At 44.7% G+C, this 27,901-nt stretch overlaps 3 protein-coding genes across 21 annotated transcripts in view; 2 read left to right on the forward strand and 1 right to left on the reverse strand.

The window, feature by feature from the left end:
- Window positions 1-7,363: 7,363 nt before the first annotated feature.
- Slc10a4 (solute carrier family 10 member 4) lies at window positions 7,364-13,098 on the forward strand. Its single transcript, XM_031341357.1, has 3 exons — window positions 7,364-8,182; window positions 8,939-9,149; window positions 12,217-13,098. The coding sequence occupies exons 1-3, from the start codon at window positions 7,593-7,595 to the stop codon at window positions 12,727-12,729; spliced, it is 1,314 nt and encodes a 437-aa protein (XP_031197217.1). The 5' UTR covers window positions 7,364-7,592; the 3' UTR covers window positions 12,730-13,098.
- A 634-nt stretch (window positions 13,099-13,732) lies between these two features.
- Zar1 (zygote arrest 1) lies at window positions 13,733-17,905 on the forward strand. 2 transcript variants are annotated; one of them, XM_031341358.1, is made up of 4 exons: window positions 13,733-14,738; window positions 16,462-16,554; window positions 16,636-16,710; window positions 17,598-17,905. In XM_031341358.1, exons 1-4 carry the CDS (start codon window positions 13,902-13,904, stop codon window positions 17,739-17,741), a joined length of 1,149 nt encoding a protein of 382 aa, XP_031197218.1. In that variant the 5' UTR covers window positions 13,733-13,901; the 3' UTR covers window positions 17,742-17,905. The 2 variants fall into 2 exon arrangements, with proteins under 2 accessions (XP_031197218.1, XP_031197219.1); XM_031341359.1 differs by lacking the exon at window positions 16,462-16,554.
- Window positions 17,906-20,630: 2,725 nt separating this feature from the next.
- The window catches only part of Fryl (FRY like transcription coactivator), a 239,220-nt gene continuing 231,949 nt past the window's right edge, over window positions 20,631-27,901 (reverse strand). For 14 of the 18 annotated variants that reach the window (XM_031342658.1, XM_031342654.1, XM_031342656.1 and 11 more), the window contains 5 exons: window positions 27,472-27,540; window positions 25,082-25,099; window positions 24,186-24,296; window positions 23,026-23,216; window positions 20,631-22,863 (listed from right to left, as the gene is read on the reverse strand). In XM_031342658.1, coding sequence (XP_031198518.1) covers window positions 22,605-22,863; window positions 23,026-23,216; window positions 24,186-24,296; window positions 25,082-25,099; window positions 27,472-27,540 — 648 coding nt within the window. In that variant the 3' untranslated portion in view covers window positions 20,631-22,604. The remainder of the gene's footprint in view (window positions 22,864-23,025; window positions 23,217-24,185; window positions 24,297-25,081; window positions 25,100-27,471; window positions 27,541-27,901) is intronic. The other 4 variants (XM_031342660.1, XM_031342650.1, XM_031342649.1 and 1 more) reach the window with 1 other exon arrangement.

A 27,901-nucleotide genomic window follows, 5' to 3' on the forward strand; every position in this document is an offset into this window, starting at 1 on the left:
TTAAACACATTTTTGTAGGGATGAAGAGAGAAAGCAGGGCCCTTCTCCATCCACTTTCCCTTGGTCAATGTTTTGTACTAACCAGGGAAATGGGGGCAGTGATGGACAGGTGCCAGCACATGGCATTGGTTGGCAATAACTGAAAGCAGCTCTTGAATGGCAAGATAAAACCTGAGAAGAGATGCAGAAGATATAAAAATGACCAAACCACAAGAAAGCAGTGTTCTATACAATTTCCCAACAGAAAGGAGGGGGCCAGAGTGTGCTCCTGTGACTCACTTCATACAAACAGAGAAAAGTCTCAATAAGAGAAAGTGACCTTAACATATATTGAAGATAACATTTCTATGATAGCTTAATGATTAAGAGCACATGATCCTCTTCCAGAGGACCTAACTTCTGTTCCCAGTGTCCATGCTGGGTGGCTCATAGCCACCCGCAACTCAGCTTCAAGGAGTTCAACTCCTTCTTTTGGCTTCTGAGGACAAACAACCACATGGCCTAAGTTAATATAGATACATATGTATGTATGTAAGTGAAGTAATAAAATAACAACAACAACAACAACAACAACAAATTTTGGTGGTACATGCCTTTAATCTCAGTATCCTGGAGACAGGAGTAAGTAGGTCTCTATGAGTTTGCATCCACCCTGGTCTATACAACAAGGTCAAGGCTATGTAATGAGATTCCGTCTTGACAGAAATGTCAATTCCTTTCCTCCTTTGTTTAGAGAAACAGAATATAAAACAACCCAGTTCAAAACCCTCAGTGGAGTCCGGTTTTAGACAGAGGTAATATTTTACTAGTAAGCCTTGAAAATATCAGTAGACATTTTCTGTATATGTTTATGCCAAATACATCTTTCACTTTAATATCCTGCTGGGGCTTTGTTTTTGCTGGCCAGTTTATCAGATAACAGATCTCTCTCCTCCCTTCTTTCTCTCCCTCCTTTCCTTTTTCTCTTTGTTTCTCTGTCTCTCTGTCTCTGTCTCTCTCTGTCTCTCTGTCTCTCTCTCTCAGATATGGTTTCACTGTATAGCTCTTGCTGGCCTAGAACTAGCTATATAGACCAGGCTAGCCTTGAATTAATAGAAATCTCCTGACCTTTGCTCCCTGAGTGCTGGGGTTAAAGGTGTGCACCGTGCTGTGCTATTTGACTCTGTGCTACTTGAAAGGTAGTTATATGAAGTCCCTAGAAAACTCTCCCAAGATATGCATCAAGATCAGGGTGAAATTTTAGGTTAAAAATATAGGTGAAAGCAAGGATGGGCTAATTGGGCAACGGAAGACTAGCAGAGAAAGGAAGAGCGAACTAATCTGATTTAAAATACACACACTTGCTCTTGCCTTACTGGTCCAGACCAAGGGCTCCTCTCACACACACTTGAAGATAACATGAAAGGAAACCTGGGTTCAGTAACATCTGTATTGATGTACAATTGCATCTCACAGAATCTGAAGCTTTAAAAAGGAACTGGGAAAGGTTCTGAAGCAATCTCTGATGTGGGAAATGTGATGGGAGGCAGACGCCTGCTGATAGCCATGCTACAACTTCTGTGGGGCTACTACTTCTGAGGGCCTGCTGTTTCTATTCCCAGCAATCCCATTCCCCCCTGTGAACAGTATTCTATATTCCACCCCATTCCTGGATGAAACCCGATGGCTGCTTCTAAGTCTTTTGTCTTGAGAGATGATGGACTACTCTGAAGCTTGAGTAAGGATGTTTGCTCCCTGGCCCCATGATTGATTGAGGAGAATTCTAGCTCCCCTGATTGGACCAAATGAACCTTTCCGGAAAACTAGGGAGAAGAAGCAATGACTCGTGCTGCAGCTACATCTAAGCTGGTAGAATGCAGCGGAGACGCCGTGGGCCTCCTATAGAGAAAGTGTAAATGTAAATGAAGATATATAGAACTGGAGAATGGAGAGAGTTAGGATGTTCATCTTAATTCTGGGATCCAGCCACATAGAGGTTCATCATTTCCACAAGTCAGTAATCTCTTTTCAGCTTCAACCAATTTGAGTCAGAATTCCTGGTATTTCACCTGAAATGATCCTCAATTTTCAGACTGTCCAGACAGTTAAGTATGTATATATACCTCCCAAATGCATATATGTTTAGGATATTTACTAGCATGTATACATACACACATATATGTATGTATATATGTGTGTATACACACATACATACATTTGTAGGCTTATTGCATTTTAATATTTCACCTCAAGTAGTAGTGTTTTCTTCTTCTCCTTCTCCTTCTCCTTCTCCTTCTCCTTCTCCTTCTCCTTCTCCTTCTCCTTCTCCTTCTTCTTCTTTTAGTTCTCCGCTTCCTCCTCCTCCTCCTCCTCCTTCTTCCTCTTCTCATCCTCCCATTAATCATTCTTCTAAATGTGTCTTGGGCCCTCTTAGGAATCTGACAAGGCAGTGGTCCACTCCCCCAAAACAAAACAAAAGTACAGACACAGAAAAACACACAAAGCACTTTAGTTGAATCCCAGGTTTATTCAAAGGGCTGCAGAGATGGCTCAGTGGTTAAACACACTTGCTGATTTTTCAGAGGACCTGGGTTCGGTTCCCAGTACCCATATCAGGTGGCTCATAATTGTTTATAACTCCAGCCCAAGGGATCTGACACCTTCTGTCTTTCAAGGGCACCTCCATGAATGTAAAGCACAAAAACTTACCCTGGTGTACACACATACACATAAAGAAAATAAAAATGCATTAAAAAATAAGGAACTCTGGTTGTCGACGTGGGATGGTTTCTCCATGGTAGAACATTTGCCATAATGAACAATGTGCCAGGCACTGGGTTTGATCTCAGGTACTGCAAATAAGAAACTCCAGCTGCAAAGCATGATACTTAGTAACTGCACAACAGTATTCCGATTACTGCCTCTTAGTTCCTAGGACAGTGCATTTAGAAGGCAGCACTGGCATCCGAGAGTGTGTGTTAGGCATGTGTCTTGCTCTCTATTTGTGAGCATTGCTATAAACTTTTCATGAAGTCAAATGAAGCAGGGCAGTGGTGACGCACACCTTTAATCCCAGCACTTGGGAGGCAGAGGCAGGCGGATTTCTGAGTTCTAGTCTAGCCTGCTCTACAGAGTGAGTTCCAGGACAGCCAGGGCTACACAGAGAAACCCTGTCTCAAAAAACAAAAAACCAAAACCAAACAAACAAACAAAAAACAAATGTAAGATGGAACGCGAGGCTTCAGAGAGTGCACCACGCACACTGGATGCTCACGCAATGTTCATGTTTGTTTTCAATTCCCCAATTGTTTCCTTGGGATAAACACCTAGAGATAGAATCACCAGGTCAAACGGAATACACACTTGTAGGGCGGATGTCATTTATTGCCAAGTTTTCTTCTGGAAAACAAAAACTGAGTAGATGAGTGTGGAATTGGTGCAGCATACCCCTGCTCCACCACATAATTTCAGTCATTTGAATCTTTTCCAATGCTAAGAAAATGTCCTCTGATTGCTACAGTTTGATTTGTTTGGTTATAAGTACATGAGTGTTTTCTATAAGTACCACTGCCTGCGTCCCTTCTTTTGACCTTGTGTGTATTCCTAGCATGTATGTTTTTTCCTGCTGCACATTCCATTTTTCCCCTCCCACTGGCAGCCATTGAGCCCATGCATTGAGCATGAGCAATAATCATTCCATTACAGACTAGTTGTCATCACTGTGTTCTTAATAGTATGGAAAACTGCCTTTTTTTTTTTTTATTGATGTTAGCTCTTGGCTTTATACACGTTGGAAGTGTTTTTCTTGTTTCATAATTTGCCTTTGAGTTTTTTAAAGTATGGTATCATTATATCAAAATTTAAAAATTTTAGATAGCTGTATCTACCAAGTGTTAGAGCCTCTTACCTCTACTTCTTGGTTTAGAACAAGGGCTCTTGACCTTCTTAATGCTGCACTCCTTTAATAGAGTTCCTTAGGTTGTGATGACCACCAATCATAAAATTACTTTCATTGCTGCTTTATAACTGTAATTTTGCTACTGGTATGAATTGTAACATAAAAATATCTGTGTTTTACGATGGTCTTAGGCAATCACTGTGAAATGGTTGTTCAACCCTCAAAGGAATCGAGCCCCACAGGTTGACAACCACTGGTTTAGACGATGCTCTCTGTTCAAGGTCAGATACAATTTCGCAGTTATTTTGCCTGCGTTTTGTTTTGTGGTTGTCATTATTAGTATTAATTGTCAACCTTCCTAGCATTAGTTTGAGACAAGCTGTGATAAGACTCTCTAAGTCTTGCCCCCAAATAGTATGCTTTACAAGTTCTGTGTATTATTTTTCCATTGGAAGGGTTCTTTCTCCTGTGCTGGACCAGGTCCTCTTTGGTGGCCACAGAGGAAGTGAAAGGACCTAAGCCATGTCACCAAGATACCGTACCAAAAGGCTCAGCTCTGTCCCCGATCCTGGAGGGTTCCCCTCAGCAGTGAGAGGTCAGGAAGAATAGAACAGGCAAGAGCACCGTTTCCCTTTGCACTAACAGCAGCCACTGCAGAAATGAGCACAGGCCTGCAGGGCCCATGCAGCCCCCACAGTTATAGGCTGATCAGGACAGGAGCCACTGCAGAAATGACCACAGGCCTGCAGGGCCCATGCAGCCCCCACAGTTATAGGCTGGGCAGGACAGCAGCCACTGCAGAAATGACCACAGGCCTTCAGGGCCCATGCAGCCCCCACAGTTATAGGCTGGGCAGGCTCCTGGCCTTTCTCATTTACATCCTGCACTCTTTCCATTCTTCACTCATTGTACAAGTTGCCTCCCAGATTTCTCCCCAAGCCCTCAGAGGAGCTGGTTAGTCTGCCTGTAATGACTGCTTATTTGATTTGTGGGTTTTAATATCTTTAAAATGAGGACTTCTCATTCTAAAGCAAACAGGCTTGGTGCTCGGTCAACTGAGCCTCAGCTGCATCCTCTGCCATGTGTGTTCTTAGCTCATCTTAAGCCCAGGGCTTGAGGATACAGCACACCTCTGTTAGTGACCTTTCTACCACTATAACAAGACACCTGAGATAATCAACTTACAAAGAGAAGAGGTTCGTTTCGTTCCGTGATTTTGGAGGTTTTAGGACTAAGCAATCAGTCCATGATTGCTTAACGGTATTGCTTTGGGGCTTCCGATGAGGTACACACTGTGGTGGGAACACACAGTAAGTTAAACTGTTTGTCTCTTAGCCAGGAATCAAAACAGAGTGAGCAGGGGCTGAGATCTCACAGTTCTGGTTGCAAGCATTCTCTCAGTCAAGTAAAGAGCTTCTAATAGGCCCCACCCCTTGGCAGTCCCAGGATGATTGGGACTGAGCCCTTAGCATTCAGGCTTTGGGGGAATATTCAAGGCTTCAGCTACAGCTGGGATCAGTAGGTAGGCCCGCCCTGATCTTGTGATAAAATGGCACTGTCAGGATGTACTAAACTCATGAAGAGAACATCTCATTACACATCCATCTTTTAACCTCATGGGTCTTGAAAGCTTAGACTATTTCTCATTACAGCCCCCGTTCTTCAGAGCTTTACACATGCAAATGCATCTTTTTGAGTTTAAGACATTAGGACATATTGTGCTCCTAAATGTTTGCTGAAGTCCTAACCTCCTGGGATGATTAATCCTACAATGGAGAAGCAGAAAATGGTGTGCGCTTCAGTATATGTACGGTAGGATTTTAGTCTTATTTTTCATCTCCTCCGCCATTTCCATGAGACTTGGGGAGGAAAAAAAGCAAAGACAGGGGCTCACAGTATCACCCTGTCTCTCTGGGAAAGGGATAGGAATCATTTCTCTCGGGAAAGAATTCACTCTGTCTTGGTTTTTCCCAGCAAGAATGGCCTGGACCCTGACTGTAGGTTAGACATCCCCACGCTGGCTGTCAACTGGCTGTCACTGCTGTGATTGCCCCAGGGACATTCACACCTCCTTAGGAGATACACTCTGTGGAGAGGAGCTCCTTTCCTCTGACATGTATAGAGTGATGGGCTTCAGGCTGGCAGAGGCTCTGTTCCTGTAAACTCTGATGTGATTTGTGTGGGGATTAGCCTGTCTGCAGGCGAGCATCTCTATGCTTTGTTTCTGTTCAGTCCTCTGATCCCAGTGCTGAGACTTTACTTACAGTACTTCATAAATCTGTAACCGCGGAAAGGTCTTTCTCCCTACCTGCCGCTGACTTCTTTAAATTTCTAAAAATATTATAAACCTTGTTTTCTACATGTGTATATATTTAAAAGCTTTGCAAATAATTAAATAAATAATCACACACCAAAACAAACCAGACCCAAAGTCTGTTAGCTAGTTAGTTAGTTAGTTAAAATGGGCATTTGCAAGGAAAGCTGACCATAACACCCTTAACATTCATTTTTTTTCATGAAGACTTTTCTCAGCTCACCTTCACAACAAGGTGCAGATTGAGCAAGGTACTTACGAGCTTAGTAGGGGAAGTGGGGTTGTCCTGCCTCCAGTTGTAAGAGTCAGGTATGACACAGAAGGGTAACTGGCTGGCAACAAGCAACTGATTATTTTCAATACAGGGACTGGGAGGATTCAAGGTTCCTAACCAGAGACATTGCAAATGTGTGCCAATGGCTCTCATGGGATCGTTAGCATTGTGTATGTGATTAAAATGTTATGTGGTACGCAATAGGTATGTACAATTGCAATGTATCAATTAAAAAGAAATGGAATTCGTAGGCAGCGTATAGAGCCCATGGGTTTGCCTGGCTCTGAAACAGCATCAGGCAAAAAAAAAAAAAAAAAAAAAAAAAAAAGTATTATTATTGCCTTTTACTCTTAGACTGAACATAAAAAGCTTAACACTTTTGTTTGCAAATTCAAGCCAGAGACATATGCTGCTTCCAGACTGGCTCACATGAAGCCTGGTGCCTCTATGGGTAGGGCTGTGGGCTATTTGAACTATTTATTTATATGACATATATACATGGATAAGTTTCTTTTTCTCCATTCGATGAGTCTGGCCCTCTAAATCTCATTACCAAAGGGGCCAAGTTCTGGTGTGCAGCTGCTGGGCAGACTGATTAAAGATAACTGTGTACTGCATATTTGGAGAAGCTAGGGGAAAGCACTAGAAATGTTTTCATCATAAAAAAAGAGAAGATATATGTTGAAGGAGTTACGTTCAATATGACTTGACAATCTTATACATATAGCCAAACCCCACATGGGACTTTATGTTCAAATTTAACATTTGAACTAGAAAAAAACATTTTCAAAAGAAATAGAGGCAGGGCCAACAGAGAATTTGATGGGCAGCCAGGGCTGGTCTTCTCCACCCTCTTGGGCTTTGTCAGGTCTTTGTTCCTCCCCTGGCTGCACTGGTACAGAACCACTTAGCTGTGATTAAAAGGAGGGGACGGAGTGGCAGGGCGGAGCCTGCGGTGCGGGCGGGCGGCGACAGGGCTGCGCGGCTCTCAGCGCCAGCTGCGGGGCAGCATGCACACCGGAGCGACGACCGGCCCGCCGCACCGACGCCGCGGGGACGCTTGACCAGACAGACAGGTAGAAGGGACCACAGGACCAAGGGAGGAGGTGCGCCTCGGCGACAGCACCATGGACGGCCTGGACAACTCCACCCTGCTCCTTGCCCGGTCCTCGCTGCTGCCTGACAACCTCACCCTGTCGCCCAACGCCAGCAGCCCGAGCGCCAGCACCCTCTCGCCTCTCGCTGTCACCTCCAGTCCCGGTCCCGGGCTCAGCCTCTCTCCGAGTCCGAGCATCGGCTTCAGCCCAGAGTCTACCCCGACTCCAGAGCCCACAAGCAGCAGCCTCGGGGGTGGCGTGGCAGGCCAGGGCTCCTCGGCCTTTCCCCGGCCCTGGATCCCCCACGAACCCCCATTCTGGGACACGCCGCTCAACCACGGGCTGAACGTGTTTGTGGGCGCCGCCTTGTGCATCACCATGCTGGGCCTGGGCTGTACCGTGGACGTGAACCACTTCGGGGCACACGTCCGGCGGCCCGTGGGCGCTCTGCTGGCTGCGCTCTGCCAGTTCGGCTTCTTGCCGCTGTTAGCCTTCTTGCTGGCCCTCGCCTTCAAGCTGGATGAGGTGGCCGCGGTGGCCGTACTCCTGTGTGGCTGCTGTCCGGGTGGAAATCTCTCCAATCTCATGTCCCTGCTGGTGGACGGCGACATGAACCTCAGGTATGGTTTCTTTCTCACCCTAACCCATAGAATTCACATCAAAAGGGGTGTGTCGGAGCTCATTGGGATGAAGCCCAGAGGGGGAGAATGGATGGGGGTGGGGGTGGGGATATGGAGGCTTGGCTTTGAAATCCTGGTGGACGTTTAAAGATTGTGTACCAATGGGGGAAGATCTAGACCCGGACCTAGCTGCTCAAAGGCCCTAGGATTTCACGCACAGCCCTTCCCCGAGAGACAGGATCTTATATTTTTTCCAGTAACTGGAAGGCAAAGGAGAAGGAAGAAGTTGGAAGCTAGGACTTGAAGGAAATGAAAAAAAAAAAAAAAAAAAAAAAAAAAAAAAAAAAAAAAAAAAAAAAAAAAAAAGCATATCGGAACTGTAGTCCCATGAGAAAAATAATCTCCAGAGTGCAACATAATAAATAGTGTTTAATCCAACAAGTAGCGTTGTCAGCTTCCGCGCCTCAGGCTGTTGGTAGTGTTAAAAGAAAAAGGTTTCCTTCTTGTCCTCACAGTTACCCGGTTTCCAGGTTTCCTGACGTCCGGGGCAGCTGTCCTGGGTCCTGCATCGTAGGTCATTGTCTTGCCTGGGATTCATGTTTCTATTGCGACAGGCTAAAATAGATTCTCAGCAGACTTCAACCCTGAGGCTTGCAGTGCCTCCACCTCCCTTCCCGGGCTATGTAACAGGTAAGGAAAGACACGGCCGACTCTTTGGCTCAAATCCTTCTGACTTCTGCTCTTACCTGTTTGCAGCATCATCATGACCATTTCCTCCACACTCCTGGCCCTAGTGTTGATGCCCCTCTGCCTCTGGATCTACAGCAGGGCTTGGATCAATACCCCTCTGGTGCAATTACTCCCCCTAGGGGCAGTCACCCTAACTCTCTGCAGCACTCTCATCCCAATTGGACTGGGCGTCTTCATTCGCTACAAATACAACCGAGTGGCTGACTACATCGTGAAGGTAGGCTCTCCTCTTCCTAGAGTCTGGTCTCTGAAGAGTAGCAGACATGCTAGGAGGTTTGGAAAGCAGAGAAGGAGACAAAGGACTTTCAGGGCATACTTAGGGGTATGCAGCAAGCCTAATGTCTGAAGTGGGAAATTCCTAGAAGAATATCTCTAATTAAGTCACAGCTCAAGTTGGGGATAAAGATGCAGCTTGTAATCCTAATGCTCGGGGCTGAGCCAGGAGGGTCTGGAATTTGAAACCAGCCTGGACTACAAAGCAAGACCCTGTCTCAACTCCCACCTGGTAGGTGGTAAGGCCTCTGAAAATCAACAATTAGTAATCACTCATGGGGGTACAGTGCGGTCAAATGGCAAACATTAGCAGGGCATAGTGCCACATGTTTGTAATCCAAGCACTTGGGAGGCAGAAGCAGGGAGATCTCTGAGTTCAGGGCCAGTTTGGTGTGCATAGTGAGTTCCAGGACAGGAACTACATAGTGAGACAAACTGAACCAAAAAATGGCAAGCAATTCCCACAAACTGAATAGTACTAAAATTCAGAGCAGATTGAATAAAATTATTCAAAACATTTTATAATGCATTAGTATGTCTCCAGGAGTGGAACTCAGATTCTAAGGAAACAAAACCTGAAATAGGTACTCTTAAGTAGCTTAATTAAAAATTCAAATTAGAAATATAATGTTCTCAATATAATAGAACACACAGAATGCTGGCCTTAAAGCACAAAATAAAACCCAGGTTCTAGATAGAGTAAATTATGTTGTCATTTCTAAACCTGTGCATATTTTTCCTTCCCTGTTGCATTATTTTATATGATTGCTTTAGGTTAATAAAATGATGAGGGATTATTGTTATTAGAAGATATCTTCAAGGGACTGGAGAGATAGCTTAGTGGTTAGGAGCACTGGCTACTCTTTGGGAGAACCCAGGTTCAATTCCCAACAGCCACATGTCATCTCACAGCTGTGTGTAACTCCAGTTCAGGGGGATCTGAAACCCTCACACAGACATACATGCAGAGAAAACACCAATGTAAATAAATAAATAAATAAATAAATATCTATGACATTGATTTATTTTTAAAACAGATATTTTAGCAGCACATACTTTCTAATAGTTTCACCTCTTTTTTCTAATTTCACCTCTTTTGAAAAATTAAAACAGTGAAATCATAAACAGAATGTACATTTTTGTACATTCTAAAATGCATAGCTAACAAAGTGTAAAGACAAGTTTCCTTAGGTTAAAAAAAGGGGCCATTTCAATGTTACAATTATGGAGACTTTAAAATACAGACTATTTTGTTGTTGTTGTTTTACTTTTATTAACTTATTTTCTACTTATACAGAGGTGTCACCTTTTCCTAGTAAGAAAAACAGAGGGTTCAGTTCTGCACACAGATTTCTCTCTAAGGGAAAGAAGTCCTAAACTGTAACCAATATAGGATTTAATAAACACATACTTATAGCATATCATCCCCAGGGATGGTCTTGAGATGCGTTTAGTAAGCACAGTCATTCAGCTATGCTTTGCAAGCACTGAAAGTGAGCATTCAATCTGTGCTCCTCCAAAATGACTCTTTTCCTCTTTCTTTTTTGTTTTTTTTGGTTTTTTTGTTTGTTTGTTTTTTGTTTTTTTCCAAGACAGGGTTTTCCCTGTATAGCCCTGGCTGTCCTGGAGCTCACTCTGTAGACCAGGCTGGCCTCGAACTCAGAAATCTGCCTGCCTCTGTCTCCCAAGTGGTGGGATTAAAGGCGTGCGCCACCACCGCCCGGCTCTTTTCATCTTTCTATTCTTTCTCTTCCTCCTCCTCCTGTTCCTCCTCCTGTTCCTCCTCCTCTTCCTCCTCCTCCTCCTCCTTCTTTTTTCTTTTTTTTTTTTTTTTTTAAAAAAAAAAAACTCTTAAATTGCTTAAAGGAACTTTGTAGCTAGCATCCTCAGATTGAAGAATTGGATTTCCTGCCAGTGTGTGCATGTGTTTTTATATACCTCAGGAAGCAAATGTATCTCCTAGAATAGAATTTTTGACCAGCCAAGATCCATTTTAAATATCTTTAAAAGATCACTAGGAGCACGTCGATCCCAGAGACTGCAGAAGAATTACCTGTCTGCTCCACTCCCTCACAAAAGCAGAATTACTCCTCAGGATCTCAGATCCCTGTTGCAGTCACACCCCATGGGAGAAGAGCAACTTACCTATCTTAAGGAGATTGGGGGAATTTAGATATTTGTGCATCCTCTTTCACTGGAATGAGAGCAATGTACCAGGTCATCAACAGTCAGCAGCAGCATACCTCCAACTACCTTGCCATTGTCAGACACCCTAAGAATCGCAAGAAACGTACAGTCGGGAAATCCTTCAGGGACAAGTCAAGGAGCAGAGTTGCAGAGTTACAAAGAATTTGTCATATCTCAGAATTTTCTCTAATCGAACGAGTTGATAATTGTTTCTTTCCATACTGTAAGCCATCTTTGGAACTGTACTTTGAAGGTTAAAAATATCCTGGACTAAGTTAATTTTTATTGTAAATACTAGCAGCCTTTTTCTCTCTGGTGTGAAATGAGAACTAATTTCATGTGGAAAGCACAGGGTTCAGGAGAGGTAAAGGCTACATTGTCCAGGCTGGTCCTCAGACCATAACTGGGTTCTTGGGCTGAATTCTAGCTGCTCCATTAAAAAAAAAAAAAAAAAAAGCACGGCAGTGAGTTAATCACACAGGAAGAGTACCAAACGTTGTATGACCAAAGCCAAGAGGCTGAGGGACAGTCTGCCTGGAAACCGTAACCTTCCCCTGATCTCTGGTTTATCATTTCGAAGACTTTTTCAGAAGGAGTAGACTGTTTTTTGTGTTCTTCCATCCGAGGCAAGTGCTAGAGCCCAGAGAAGCCACTGGGTATCAAGCTAGGCCTCCAAGCAATTATGTCTGAGGGCTTCAGGCTTTGGACATAGTCTGGCAATGACCTCCGATATAAGTGGGAGGTCAAAATGGATGTGCAGCTGGCCCAGATTTCCTCCTTGGTGATGTTGTTGCTGATAGGTTGCCTATCTATTTTCTTCCCAGGTTTCCCTGTGGTCTCTGCTTGTGACTCTCGTGGTTCTTTTCATAATGACTGGCACCATGTTGGGACCTGAACTGCTGGCAAGCATTCCTGCAACTGTTTATGTAGTCGCTATCTTTATGCCTTTGGCAGGCTATGCCTCGGGTTATGGCTTAGCTAGTCTCTTCCATCTTCCGCCCAACTGCAAGAGGACTGTGTGTCTGGAAACAGGAAGTCAGAATGTGCAGCTCTGTACCGCGATTCTCAAACTGGCCTTCCCGCCGCGCTTCATAGGCAGCATGTACATGTTTCCTTTGCTTTATGCCCTTTTCCAGTCTGCAGAAGCAGGGGTCTTTGTTTTAATCTACAAAATGTACGGAAGTGAGATATTGCACAAGCGAGAAGCCCTAGATGAAGATGAAGACACAGATATTTCTTATAAGAAACTGAAAGAAGAGGAAATGGCAGACACCTCCTACGGCACCGTGGGGACAGATGACTTAGTGATGATGGAGACCACCCAGACCTCCCTCTGAACAAGGAGATACACAGGGGCCTCCGTTTGGCTGAAACATCACTTCCTATTTGTGACCGTTGGTAGCGCATATGGTTCACATCCGGGATAGAGATGGGTTGACAGTTCTCGTAACAGATTTGATCTTCCCACTGTAATGTTGTATCTCAGTATTAACCATGTGTTTTTCTAACTCAACAGTCAGTGTCTCAATATTGCTTACACCTGGATCAGCGAACGTGCCGCTTTCTCTGCTTAAGTAGTGTGCTGTGTGGTTTTGGTTTTTTGGCTTTTTTGGTTTGCCATTTCCACCAGCATCCGTTACATATAGAAAATGGGGATGGCAATGTGGATGTCTGGTGCATACGCGAGTAAAATTGTAAAACAGAAACAAGTGTTTGCTCAGCTTACAAACACCCGATTCTGTTGAGTGCTAGCCTCTATTAAGTCCAAAATGGGTCAGTGAAACTGCAGGATAGCATTTCATCGTCAAACCACTAACAAACCAGAGAAAATCATATTAATATATGTGACCTCTTGATCTAGTATCTGTTGTTAATGGCCATCAACATTGTCCAGGGATGAAGGCATTTCCCCCCATACGTTCCCTGTATTTGTATAAACGCATCTCAGATCCACTTAGCATCTGAAGGAATGGTTTACTTAGGAAAATGTGTAGACCTCACCTCAGAAGAGAGAAAACGGGCCCCTCTGTTCACCCCTGGGAAAGGGTTGTAGCCTTGGGGTAGGGCCGAAAGGGCTGTGGTTGGACAGTGTCCCACTGCTCTGAGAGAAGTGAGCTGTAATCTGGGACAAAAAAGTAAGAGACTCAGAGCAGCCGCCTAACCTTAGTATTTTGCTCCCTAATCAGACACAAGGGCCTCCCTTGCCTTCCTCATGACAGACATCTGAAGCAATGAAGCATGGGGCCCACCTGGCTCAGCTAATCCCGGTGGTGTTTCTGGGGTCGGATTCTCATCTGTAGGCTAGTTCCCCAACAAATCGCTACTGTGGCTAGCAAGGAAAGCTCTTTTTTTCCCCCCGCATCCACTGGGGAGGGGGGTCACCTCATAACCAGCGTTGGCAGAGGCTGGGGAGAATTTCTCTCCGCGTGGCTCGAGGGTGGAAGGGCTTTTCTCTACCGGTGCGCGGCCGCCTATTTAAGGCGGCGTGGAGGGCAGCTGGGCCGCTCTGATGGCTGCCTGGGCGGGCGAGGCGCGGGACGCACCCATGTTCCCGGCGAACACGCCCCAGCCGTGCCCGCACCCTTATCCGCCGGCCGCCAAAGCCGGGGATGGCTGGAGGTTCGGAGCCAGGGGCTGCCGGCCCGTGGCCCCCTCCTTTCTCCCCGGCTACAGACAGCTCATGGCCGCGGAGTACTTCGACAGCTACCAGCGGGCGCAGCTCATGGCCCTGCTGTCGCGGATGGGTCCCCGGCCGGTGAGCAGCCGAGACGCTGCGGTGCAGGTGAACCCGCGCCGCGACGCCTCGGTGCAGTGTTCTCTCGGGCGCCGCACTCTGCAGCCTGCACGGCGCCGAGCCACCCCGGACGCCCGGCCGGGTCCCTGCCAAGCCCGTAGCCCCGCCGGCGTCGGGAGAACCCCGCGATCCTGGCGTGCCGTCGCCCTGTACTCGCCCGTGAACTTCTGGGGCCTTTCCTCCTCCGATCCGGAGGCTGAGGGCGGCGGGCAGACGCCCACAAAGGGAGAAGGGAGCTCGGCACCCGGGGGGGGCAGCGAAACGGAGCCGGCAGAGATGGCGGTGAGGAAAGCGGTCCCCCAGACGCCAGGCGAGGAGGGCGACGTCCAGGCTGAAGGGCAGGCGGGGCGGGAGCAGCCACCGCGGGAGGAGCAGCCACCGCGGGAGGAGCCACCCCGGGAGGACCAGGACAGGGTGGCGGCGATGCAGTCTGAGCCTGGGCGTGAGGAGCCTGCCGCAGAGATGGCTCAGGACCTGGGTGACTCCGCTGCCCCTGGGGACCGGGCCTCTCCGCAGAGCACGGAGCAGGACAAGGAGCGCCTGCGTTTCCAGGTGAGGCCAGCCTGGCGGCCTGGACGCCTGTCTCCAGAATTGTAGGGCTCCTTCAGGGCTAAGCTGGTGGCTCTGGGTGATGCAGGGCATAGAATTCGTCAATGCCATCAGTGGTTTTGTTTTGCTTTGTTTTGTTTTATTTATTTATTTATTTTAAACTGTATGGGTGTTCTCCGATTGCATGTAGTATCTGTGCACTTCGTTGTAGTGGAGAGATGGGAGCAGAAGAGGGCGTCCGATGCCCTGGGGCTGGCGTTTTTACAGATGGTTGTGAGCCACCATATGGGTTTAGGATCGGAATTGGGGTTCTCTAGAAGAACAGAGTGTTGTTTAACAGCTGAGCCATCTCTCCAGCTCTTCAGCATATAGGATTTTGCAGCCGCTGCCTGTTAATACAATGTGAGGCGTTTCACACAATAAAACCAACCCACACATGGCCCGACCCACTGGCAGTCTCTGTTCCTGGGAAATGCCAGTGTAATTATTTACTTCTGATCACATGAACACTACACATGAGGCTCCGTGGTGAATGCACACAGTACAGCTTGGACTGTACTTCAGACAGCTGAAGGAAGATAGGTACACACACAGCAGAAACATCATCTTGTGAACTTTGTTGTGGGGAGAGTCAGTTTCCCCTTTTTCTCATTTGCTCTCTAGATGTGGGGAAATCTGTCTCAGTTGATGTGCCGGGTTGTTCTCTACCAGGCCCTTCCCTCCATTTCTGAAGCTTCTCCCTCCCAAAGTTGCCTGGCTTTTTTTTTTTTTTTTTAAAACCAAAACCATAAACCAAAACCCTCTCCCATTCATCCAGAAGGCCAGAGCTGTTAAAGCCTTGAGTTGCTGCCTATGCTAGCCAAACAAGGACTGAGGGGGGTGGGGGATGGGGCTCGCAAGGAGTCTGGCTGTAATCTCCCCCCTCGCCCCAAAGAAATGGAAATCATGAGCTCTAGGAAAGGTCTCTAAGAAATTCATTATTTTCCAGTAATTTCAAGACTGTTGTGTTTGAGGTTGGGGTGGCAGTGGAACGGGGTATTAGAGAAGCTAAGGCACTCGGCAGTGTGCCATTCACAGCTGGGTGTGATCTTAGGCAGAAATCTTAAGCTTTCTGGCCTCTGTGTTGCTTGTTCACCTATAAAAATTGCACTGAGAGTTCTTCCAAGCTCCTGACAGTCCTAAAGACTTAATTCTAAAAACTTGTTTCCAACTTGTCACTAAGTGGGAGGCTGGAGAAGTTGAAGACTCAGGTGCCAGCACTACATAGTTCCTACCAAAGGAGCTATGCTTAGAGAGGTAGTGGGACTTTTTGGAAACTTAGCATCACGGAGAATTTAATATTGGTCGAAGGCTTTCAAAGGTTTTAGAAGAGCCTCTCTCTCTTTCAGCGTAACAACGTTTTCATCTGTGAATGTCCTAAGATCATGCATCACCCTACATAAAAGGCCCCAGGGAAGAATCCGGAGCTCTATACAGCACTTTTCCCTTGGCTAAGGGGAAGAACGCTTATCAATCTGCTAGTAGATGAACTATCTTGTTTGGCCTCACTTTACATATTTGTTTGATCGAGCTATTAGTTCACCTGATTAGTTGAGAGGTTGACCCCAGTCTAACCTTACTTCCTACCATGGTAGTTTTAAAGTATCAGGTGGAATCTGGTCCTCATTCTAAAATGAGGGTAACTCGGGGCATCACTTGCTTTTAAGTCTGGTACCCTGCTGTTCAGTTCTTAGAGCAGAAGTACGGCTACTATCACTGCAAGGACTGCAACATCCGGTGGGAGAGCGCCTATGTGTGGTGTGTGCAGGGTACCAGCAAGGTAAGAGATGCCATGCAGCCGTCCCCTTCCCGCCCACGCTGCCGAGGGTCTGCTCCACCTGGATGCGCTTTCTCCTCGCAGGTGTACTTCAAACAGTTCTGCAGAGTGTGTGAGAAGTCCTACAACCCTTTCCGAGTGGAGGATATCACCTGCCAAGTAAATCAAACGGTTTGCATTTTGGAAGAGGGTTTTTGGTGTGCTACTTTGAATATTATTTCTTGAAGGAGGTTGAAGGTTCCCAGTGGCTTTGGGCTCTGCTTTTTCTTCCTCCTTTTCATTTTTTTTTGACTAGGTGGTGGTAGAAAGTCCCCTCCACTGTGAAATGGGGTGTTCATTCCCTTCTGCCCTTGCAGTACTTGGTTGCGTGGCCTCTTTTGCATGTTACCTCATTAGCAGTATAGAAGGCTTGCTCGCTCGTCTGCCACTTCCAGTTGGCATAAGGGAAAACATCTTGCAAAACAGAGTGCCTTTCTGCTAGCTTGAGGTGGTACACTATGGCCCCAGTGCTACATAGGAAGCGTATTTCCAAGTTAGGGTCCGAAACACAAGAAATTGAGCTCCAGCTCTCTTGAGAGTTTACAAAGGGAGCTTCCTGTAAGACCATTCTACACTGTCTAGCTCTATGCAGTTTGCCCATAACTATGGCTGCTAAGAGTTTGCTTGCTCCGTATTAATTTAGCACTGTGCCAAGGGACTTAGATAATCTTTAAAAAGAAAGAAGTGACAACATTTACCTGTTAAAGGTTAATGACAGAGATAAAGGACTTCCACATCTAATTGAGAGTCCAGTGCACTTATAAAGTTGAGTAACTGAAGAATTAACTACCTTAGGGGGGGCCCTGAGAAACCAAGAATGGAAAGCCACTAAGAGTCCATTTAGAAAAGGGGATTGTAGGCACCTCGCTACAAGGTTCCTTACATTTTCCTGCACTTGGCTCTCAGTGCCGAGCACACGTGCCACTTGTTCTGTACTCTGCTTTGAAGCTCCAAGAATCAAGGGGAGACAGGGTTCACCCTTTGTACTTTTCACGCTGATTTTTCAGAGTTGTAAAAGAACGAGATGTGCCTGCCCAGGCAGACTTCGCCATGTGGACCCTAAACGCCCCCATCGTCAAGACTTGTGTGGGAGATGCAAGAACAAACGCCTGTCCTGCGACACCACCTTCAGCTTCAAATACATCATTTAGTGAAAGTCGGAAAAAAAAAAGTTTCTGCTAGACGGGGGTAATGGAGTAGACAAGTGAGCTTTCTCCCATGTCCCCTACCTTCTTCACCTCTCCCTTCTCAAAATACATCCTGAAAGACAGTGTACTTTGATATAAAGTCTGTGAATAAATGGTATTGCAAACAAGTTTGAGGCTTTATCCAATTCATGTATAAGTTTGAGGGGAGCTTGTGCTGAAAATCGGTAACTTTGTTAACATCTGTTGATGCTGGACTGGGCCAGGCTGACCTAGAGAAGTTAAAGGCACTTCATTCAACTCTTAAGGATTTTTTAAAAAAGACTTTATTTTATTTATATGAGTACATTGTAGATGTCTTCAGACACACCAGAAGAGGGAATCAGATCTCATTACAGATGGTTGTGATCCACCATGTGGTTGCTGGGATTTGAACTCAGGACCTCTGGAAGAGCACTCAGTGCTCTTAACCCCTGAGCCATCTCTCCAGCCCAACTCTTGAGGTTTTAGAGACAAAAAATTTACAGCTTCAGTCTGTAGTTCTGAAGTTCCTAAGGAAGATGTTATTACAAAGGTCCAGCACACATTGAAGTTGTATCGTGTTTTTTTAATTCAAATTAGTCCTAATTTAAAGGTCCCCTTGGGAACCTGGAGAGCCCACTGCCAGATGGTGCTGGGTGGACAGCCTCAGGTTCTTCTACTGAAGCAGGTGTTGGTTGTAGGTTTAACACCAGCATCACAGCTGGAACCAGGTAAAAACTGTTCCCTTCCAGGTTTTCTAAACATTTGTTATAGTAGCATCTAACACCTGTCCCCAGAAATAGAATGCCGATCTGGCACCTTGGGCACTAGCAAGTATTTGAAGAAACGTGCTGAAAGTCCAAAGTGGCTCTCTAGTGTCCTTGTGAGGAGGGGACAGGTCCACCTGGGCCCAGGTTCATCTCAAGCTGACTGTGTGCAGTGCTCCCAGCCTTTCAATCATAGGTGTAACTAACAAGTATCTAGTGCTCGGCGAGAACTCAAGACAGAGGACTGATGGTTGATGCAGAAGCACTTCTTAGCTAAAGGCCTCGATAAAACACGCCTCTGCCTAGATCAACTGAGCTGGAATTTGAGTCTGGTGAGTTTGATAGAACTCAACATTTCATGCAGGGACATGTGCAAAGACCCCCTGGTAGAAAAAAGCAAAGAGGCTAAATACCGAGTTTATGACAGTAGTTAAGACTGGCCATTACGGAGTCATCCACGAGAAGGCACTAAAAGGGGTCTTATCTTTTCATTTTTATTTTATGCCTATGTGTTTTGCCTGCATGTTATATGTACCGCATGCATGCCTGGTGCCCAAGGAAGCAAGAAGAGGGCATTGGATACCCTGGGTGGAAGCTGCAGTTGAAAGCCACCATTTGGGTGCTGGGAACTGAACCCTAGGTCCTCTATAAAAGCATGTTAACCGCCCTTGTAGTTTGTTAACTGCTAAGCCATCTCTCAAGCCCCCACTAAACATTTTAAAGGTGTCCTGTGGATAGTGGACCATGAGGATAGATTACCTTTTAAAGGAAAGCTCTCTAGGTGCCTACAGACAGGTAAGGAGTTTAGGGACTCAAGTGGTGTTGGTTAGAAGTGGGCATTAAGAACCGTGTGCTTAAAAGTGATGGGCTTCACTTGTTCTCATGGGCTAGCTCTTACTTAGGTGGGACTTGGTCCAAGCAGAGGTAATCCAGTCGACTCCTGTCCCGGGTGGGGTATGATATACATACTATGTACTCAGTAAGTACTTGCCGAGTAGATGAACTAAAATACCTGCAGAGAATCCCAAGACAACCCTCACTGGCTGCTAAAGTGGGTGGTGAAATCATTTGTTGAATTAATTTTCCCACGGCAGCTACTATTATTTGGCAAGGATCAGAATGCCAGCCCTGAATGCAGATACTGAACAAAGTGACTCAAAAAAGTTTCCACCTTTGATGCCAACATGATGGCGCCGAGGCCTGTCACACTGTTTATATGTGTGACCCAAAGCTTAGAGAGCATCAGACTCAATTGAAAGGTTAGCAGGAGACAACTGACAAATCTCTTACCACTATTTCTGCATGTCGTGAGAACGGTCTTATACGAGTACGCTGTAGCTGTCTTCAGACACACCAGAAGAGGGCATCAGATCCCATTACAGGTGGCCGTGAGCCACCATGTGAACTCAGGATCTCTCGAAGAGCACTTGGTGCTTGGGCTCAGGGTTAAAAGCACCAGCCCTTATGCAATTCTTATACTTTTCAAAGTTACTGTGGACCACTTTAAAAACTAGGGGGAAAAGAAAAGCCACTCAAACTATTGGCTCTTTCCTGATGTGTGGGCGATGTTTCTCCGAGAGCAGTTCACCACTGTGTTCTGGCACTGCTCTTCCCTAAAATGTCCCTCAGCCACACTTCAAGGTGGGCAGGGGCTAACAGCCCGAACCTGAGTCACTGCACCTGGAGACACAGCTCCAAACCCTGCAATTGGATTCTGGCTTCCCAAAGAGCAGCAGCACTGGGGAGCTGCCCGATCTCTCAACTTCCTAACTATTTAAAATGATGGATTCTTCCCTATTTAAAATGGTAAGTTCGGTGAAGAGGATTATGTATCAAACACTAGGTTCTTGCAGAATGAAAGAAGCTGATTAGAATTTAAGCACTAATTTTGTCAATATATACAAACTTCGGAGTCTGTGTGGGTGTGATGAGGATAATCCTAATGGGTTTGGTTTTTTTTTTTTTGGCAGATGTATTCTGCCCCTCCCCCCATCAGTACCAAATTAGTTACATATGAACTGTTCAAAACCTTTGGGTAGTCAATTTAACTTTTTCCCTGCCTTTTAAAAGTGAAATTATACGTGAGAACTATACAGGTAACATGATGTCATCTATAGTCATCTTTTTATTTTTTGTTTTCTTCTTAAAATACCACACAAATGAACAGCTACAATGCTTTTTTATTTTTAACAAAAAAGGATGTAAGGAGGGTGAGAAAAATGGGGAAGGGGGTGTGAAGTGTGGTATGCCTCCAGACACCATCCCTGTGCCTGCCCCCCAGCCCAAGAGTTATTAATAATTTAAAGGACACCATTTACAGTACCAGAACACCATTAAAATAATTTTTTTTATCTGGGTCAAAAAATACAGTGATTATGAATGTGCTGTGACCAGTTATAGAGTTTTACAGGAAACATAACTACGGTCAGCAGTCCAACGGCGTGCACAGTGGCCTCGATTAATGCACTTGAGCATAATTACATTTCTGTCAGGGGCCACGCCCCCAGGAAAAGGCAAAGCTAAGCAATTCATTTCTACATTCCAAACTCTGGAGCCACAGAGCCCAGTTTGAAAACAAAAGTCACAGTGGAAAAGAGATGCATATAAAAAATACAAGGTGTTCCTTTCAAATCAGGAGTCGGGAGACTACATTCATTTCCTTTACAAAATTCTATTTAAAAAAAAAAAAAAAAAGGGGACAGGATCCAGTTTGTTATGCTGCAGACTCAGACAGTGGAGAAGTCTATTGCGTGTTTTGGGAGTCGGTCTTCAGGCTTCCTGTCTTCTCCTCCTCGCAGTCCCCCAAGGTTCCTTTCGCCTGAAACAAGTTTTGAGTCCTGCATAAACACACAAGTCCTTTGCATCTCTTGAAGTCTGCAGCCTTGAGAGCCTGCAGGACACAGTCCACCATCAGTGACCGCAGCTCTTCCTTTAGCTCTGTACATGTTCTCTGATGGAGCAGTGCGTGGCGCGAGTGTACAAGAAAATACAGCCTTTACCCTAGGCGGCGTCTCTAATAGTTACCGAGTGAAATAAGTTAACTTGTGTAATGAGAGGCGCTGGCGGGCAGCGTTCGTCTTTATTTTACAATTTAAAGTCTCTGCAGGCATCTGCTTTGGTTAGTTATCAACATCAATACAAGCACTGATCAGAGAGCTGAGCAGCAGAGTCCAATAACGTTAACAGATATATTATTTCTTTTTTTTTTTTTTTGAGACACTGGGAAAAAAAACCCCCAGTTTTAAAATATTATTAAAGTGTTCTAACATTTACACACTATGAAGAGTTAGATCTAATAAAATAAAATTTCTTCAAAAATAATCTTGCAGTGCTCTTTTAGGCATGCTCTGAGAAGCTGTCACCAGACATCCACGCCTTGAAAATAGGTCTCACATACACACACACACACACACACACACCCCAACTCTCACACACATAATTCCTTGTACAGACCAAAAAAAGAAAAAAAAAAAAAAAAAAAAAAAAAAAAAAAACAACCAAAAATCCAAACACCCCAAACCTTTATCCCGTAAGTTGGAAAACAAAACAAAACCAAACCCCAGACCCAGTGGTTTTGCAAATAAGTCTTTGTTGTTTGACTGGGTGGTCAAGTTGGTCATCAACTGTCAACTCTACATTTATGTTGATGACGGCTACAAATCCAAGTGGCTCTGCAGGCACAGGTCTTCAGCTAAAAGGAGTTGGCTCCGATCCTAGCCTCACTTCACCTGCCCTGCAATGTCTCGGAGGCCATTATTGCAAACATTCGTGGAATTTCTTTCTTTCTCCAGAGTAATGTAGTTTGTATGCCTCACTTTTAGCCCTTATTCTTATTCACATAGGTTAATAATAATAAAAAACTCCTTCTTCATACAGTTAACTGTGGACGTCTCGGCAGCAGTTAAGCAGTTAGATATTTTTCTTCAGTTTTGTTTGTTTTTGACAGTTTGGAGTTACTAGTAGACTATAATTAAAAGTGCTGCCCCCAAAGTTGTCAGTGAAGCACAAGGGTTCATGAAAGGTGCTTGGCTAATAGTCTTGATCATCTTCAGCTTACTCCCTCTCGAGGGTCGGAAGTTGCTCAGAATCCAGTGCTCGCCATATTTCCAACTGGTTTGGCCTGTGCTAGGAGCGGATATGACTGCACTGTGCGGAGAGACTCTCTGATCTCCAGGTTAAGTTCCATCAGTTTGCAGTTAGCTTCTGACATGTCCAGGTTTGAGCCAATGACCGCGAAGCTGCCCGTCTGGCCTAGCGTCTGGTGATGGAAATAGATGTGTAAGAGGGTCTGCACGGGGTCATCGTCACAGCTGCCGAAGATGTCATTGGGCCAGAGGGTTCTGGAAAGAACACAGAATGTTAAAGTTCTGAGGTGTACGTCCTCACTACGTATGCTACATTTCAGGTTAAAATCTATGAACAAAACTGCCCAGTGAGTAACTGGTGCCTGTTTATTATTTGAGTAGACATACTAAGTGCTGTGATGTCTCTTCCCAGCTTACCTAAAAGCTTTGACTTGTGCTACAGCTGATACAAATTCCTTGTTCTTCAAAGTTTCGATCAGAGAATGAATGGCAGTTTCTATTGTGGTCTGTGCAGCTTTGGAAATATCAATTTCTTCATTTTCTGAAGCGGCCTCAGCTTCCTTAAGGGTGCCTTCCAGCTGGGCAAGTTCTTCCGACATGTTGATGACCTAAAACAGGTAAGTCTTTAAGGATCTCTTCTATGGTCAGCAACCAAAAGGGAACCTAATCAGTTTCAGGGGATAAGCTGATGGTAGGAACTTTCCTCCGTCAGGAATATAGATTAGTCAGCAAATAAAAGACTTAAATAAAACAAAGAGACAAAGTTACTTCTGATGTAGCCTAGGCTACGCACGCACGCACAACCCCTATACCAGGTTTAGATACTCTAGATAAATTGGGTTGCAAAAAATGCTTATACTATATCTTGGAAGATTATAATTGCTTTTGGACAGTGAAGGAAAGTATATGTTAGAAGGTTGGTTGCCAAGGGTATTTTATAGAAATATATATATATGTGTGTCTATATATTTGTTTACTACAATGACCTGACATGGCATATCAGATTGAAGGGACGCTAATTGACTAACTGGGAAAAATCAATGGACTTGAGGCATTCTAACAAGGAATGTACACACACACACACACACACACACACACACACACACACACACATGATATCTATCTATATAAAATTTTTAAAAATTCAGTTACTTTCCCAATGACAATTTTTGAGTACCAGCATGCAAGGAGGGGAACAAAAAGATTATAGTCAATATCTGTGAACCTACACATTAATCTCTGCACTAATGCTGTGTTCATTTATAAGACTACAGAAACAGATGAGATGCTAGGGGCTTCACGGTGCAACTTTATGCGTGCGTTACTTTCAATTACAGATCTGTTTCTGATACTGAGCCTCTGGCTTAACCTGTTGGGTATCAGCTCTCATTTACAACAATGGCACATCAGTTTGGAAGAGCGCTAATTGATCAACTGGGGGGAAAAAATCAATAAATGGCTTTTGACTTTAGGCATTCTACCAAGGAATGTATATACATAAGCATGGATACACATGTGGGCCCACAAGTCTAGAGTCCCAGCTCTGAGAACTGTCCTTGGTGCCTGCCGGGACTTACCTCTGCTTCGTTCTTGATCCTATTTACTTGGTTGATGAGTTTGCAGTAGGCCTGGAACAGAAGCAGCAGCTGAAAGTGCAGTCTGTACAGCCTTCTGCAGAGCTCCAGCTCCTAGGAATGAGCAGCGGTAACTGAGGTTAGCCGAGCGTCGGATCTGACCAGAGAGCATGCTTCCAGTAAAACAGTACAAATATGTTAAAGTCGTTGGCGTTTGTGCTTCTGCGGTAAGCGAGTTAATACGGTGTGAGAGGCTGATGAGAGGCAGGTGAAAGGTGCTTTGGGAGCTGGCTTTCAAATAACAAGGCTCTTGCTGGTTACGGAATTCCTTTTTTAGTAGGAAACATGTTTTCACACCGGACAGACAGTGTCAAAGGCAGTATGTAGGATGCTTTGGAGGGGGAGGACTCAACATGAATTTAAAACTTGGAGTTGGTGATGGGAATTCGCGGGTGTGCAGGCTTTGATCCCACTGAGGTCCTTAATGTACCCGTCAACTGGAACAGAGCGAAACTGGGTGTCCTCTTACCAAAGGGGGGCTTTTAAGGAAATGGACTCTTAAGAAAACCACTTGGTGATCTCATTCAAGTGAGACTATGAAACCGACATGTGCAATTTAAGTTTTAGGATGTGACAGGAGACACGTCAGTGATAGGCAGTGATAGAGAACCACACAACTGCTAGTTACATGTACATACTCGTTTGAAAGTCTCACTGTTGCCTTGTTTTTTTAGGACCAAGGTGTCATGAATTAGGGCTATGGAAAATTGAAGCACACGCTACTTTCAAAGTAGTCAATGGCAAAAATGTTTGCTAGGGTCACAAGAGGACAAATGGCAGATGAAAACCAGTTTGTCTCACAAGGATAAGGAATCTATAAATCAAGACAGGCCACTTACTGCTAGAATTCCCATTTGCTAAGCAAGGTGATCGGGTCACAAAAAAAAAAATACAAGGAGAGAAAGATCAAGAATTAGTATAAGAAATCATTGCAACTAAGGTTACAGATGCCCCATGTAAACTGAGGAACACATTTATACAAAGTCATTTCCAGACTACTGCTTTCCGGACACGCGCGGCAGTGACCCGGGGAGGCTTTCTCTCTTTCTCTTTGGCAAGTTAAGGTTAACTTGAGCTACAGTTTGTTTTTGCATAAAAGTCAAAGACTAGAACAGAGTGAAGTGATCTTGGGAGCCCTAGCTATTGTAAATGTATTTCAATCCAGGTTTTTCATCCCAACAGAGCCACTTGTAATAACATTTCCATGAGTGCAGTGGGAAACTTACTAAATGAATTTACCATTATTTTTATTTTTTATTTTTTTTACCAAATGATTTGCTGAATCAACTTCATACTCATGCACGGAATTACTTACCAGCAGCAGGCTCTCTAGTGTGGCTCATTCTAGACTTTCCTAGTAGCCTCTAACAGTACTCGGGCTGTCTCCCTCGTGCGATGGGCCACGGGGTGGAACACAGAGAGCTTGTGTGTTTTGCCGCTATACTTCAAATGTCATTTGGGTCTAGAACTTTGACCTAACTGGGTTTGAATCCAGGGAAGATGATGTATGCAAAACAGTGAAAAGCACTGGATGTGTGAGAAGAGTAACTTCTAATTTAAACAGACTGTTGGGGACATAAATGGAGCTTCTAGAACCTGCTTTTCTGAGCGGTTTCCTCTGAAGGATTCCTGTGAGTTTAGCAAGGATTTGCTAAGCAAAGGTGAACTTTAGCTCCACACAGCTGACTGTAAACTATGCAAACAGTGGCCGAGTTACATTAGCAGAGCACAGTCCAACTTCAAACAGCAGCAGCAGGTTTCATATGGTTTAATTCTGGTGGAAATTCAAGTTTTAAATCCCTTTCCTCATTCCTGTTAGCATGATACATGGAACTGATTCTCCACACACATGCCAGTAGTGTCGGTGTTGATATGCGCTAATACCGCTTATGGTCACTACAGTTACAGGCAAAGGCACAAACTCTATCGCTGTGGTTTACCAAAACTGATCTCGATGCACTGAAACAGATGTGGAGGACAACACACATACACACTGTAAGTACACTGATATTTGCATGAGGGAGTCTGTCTTCATTAACTCAGTATTTACTGACTGCTTGTACAGACTGGCGCGTGGGCACAGACAGCACAAAGTCTGTGTGTGTGTGGGGGCACAAATCCGTCTGAAGAGTACAGTCTCCGGTTTTTACTCTGAATATCTCAAGCTGTTCACTAGTAAACCGTCTTGGGGATTATGGAACTATTTGAGGGACAAGGACTATCTAAGAACCACAGAGCATCTCCACTTAGTTTAGATGGATGCTTGTAGGGACTGTCTAGAGCATCCACTGGCTTCAATTCCACAGTTAACTTCTACCTTGTCTCGTTTCTTTATTCATGATTTTAATGTTCCTTTCAGAGAGTACAGGGCTTAGAATTACCTGTTTAGGTTTGAATCTTGGGTTCTATTACTTATTTATTGTTAGATGAGTTGGCCCCACTGAGCCTCAGTTCTCATGTTCAAAATGGAAATAACTAAGGGACCTTCGACTGAGTTGTGAGCAGAGACTATGACCATGAAAAAGGTATTGGCACTGGGCAATTATGAAAACAGTTAAATTATGATTCTCTCAAGATTTCATTCTTATTCAGACTTCAGATTTTTATTATAGGATACCTTTTGTGGAGATATCTATTATTATAAATGTTACTGAAGCAGAAATCAAGTGTCAGGCGTGGCGATGGGCAAGCTGCTGAAGGCTCTCTCCTAGTATCTGGTTGCTCCTACTGGAATGGCGCACGGGTCTTAACATACTTTCCCATAGGAAGTACTATGGCTATGCCCTTCTCTTAAGAAAATGTGTTGCTACTGCTTAAAGCAACTAGACAAAACACAACGGATTAGAGTAACAGCTACAGAGCTCACTGCCCTGGGGTTTGCTTTTATCACCACAGAATATATCCATAGAATACTAATGCACAACCGTTCCTCCCCCTGAGAGGCAGATGCACTAAGTGCCAACCTGGACTGTCTAGATACCCATCAAGCTTATCTACTAAATGTTATTAAGCTTCAGTCACAAGCTGGTTGTTCATTTTTATTAAAGTGAAGTTTTCATTACTAAGCCAATATTTCACTGAACCTAACTTTCAGGGAGATTGTTCTGATAATCAAAATGAAAAGGCTTGCCAACATTCTCTCCAGGGATATCAAATAAGGACAGCTGCATGCATACATTGTTTTATAATATCAGACGCAGGCGCTCGGTGGGAAGATACAGAGACTTACGTGCGCGTTGGTGTTTATCCTGTATATGTCTTCGTTGGCACCAAATGTCCTCTTGCAGTTGTCTAGCCACTGTAGAAATGAGTAAGGGTAAATTTCAATAGCCATTAAACAATGAATGAAACCAGTGCTGTAACAAGTCTGTCTGTATAAAGTCAAAAAGGCTAGGACTGGCTGTAGACACAATCTCATCTCTACCTCGGGCCAGTCATAGAAACAAATGAACAAGGATCAATATAAGATGCAGACAGCATAAGTTTATTAACAAAGATGCAATCAGTGTTCTCGGGACCCGTGGTGTCTCATAGTGTGAGATCCTTTGCTTGGTGAATTTTATTGGAAATCTTTGCCATCTCTACCTGACCTTTATGTCTAAATGTGAGACTTGGAAAATGAAAGAGTCACTTTCCCTTTGGCTGATCTAATAAAGGCA

This window comes from Mastomys coucha, unplaced genomic scaffold, assembly GCF_008632895.1.
Source record: "Mastomys coucha isolate ucsf_1 unplaced genomic scaffold, UCSF_Mcou_1 pScaffold22, whole genome shotgun sequence".
In the NCBI taxonomy this organism is placed as follows: Eukaryota; Metazoa; Chordata; class Mammalia; order Rodentia; family Muridae; genus Mastomys; species Mastomys coucha.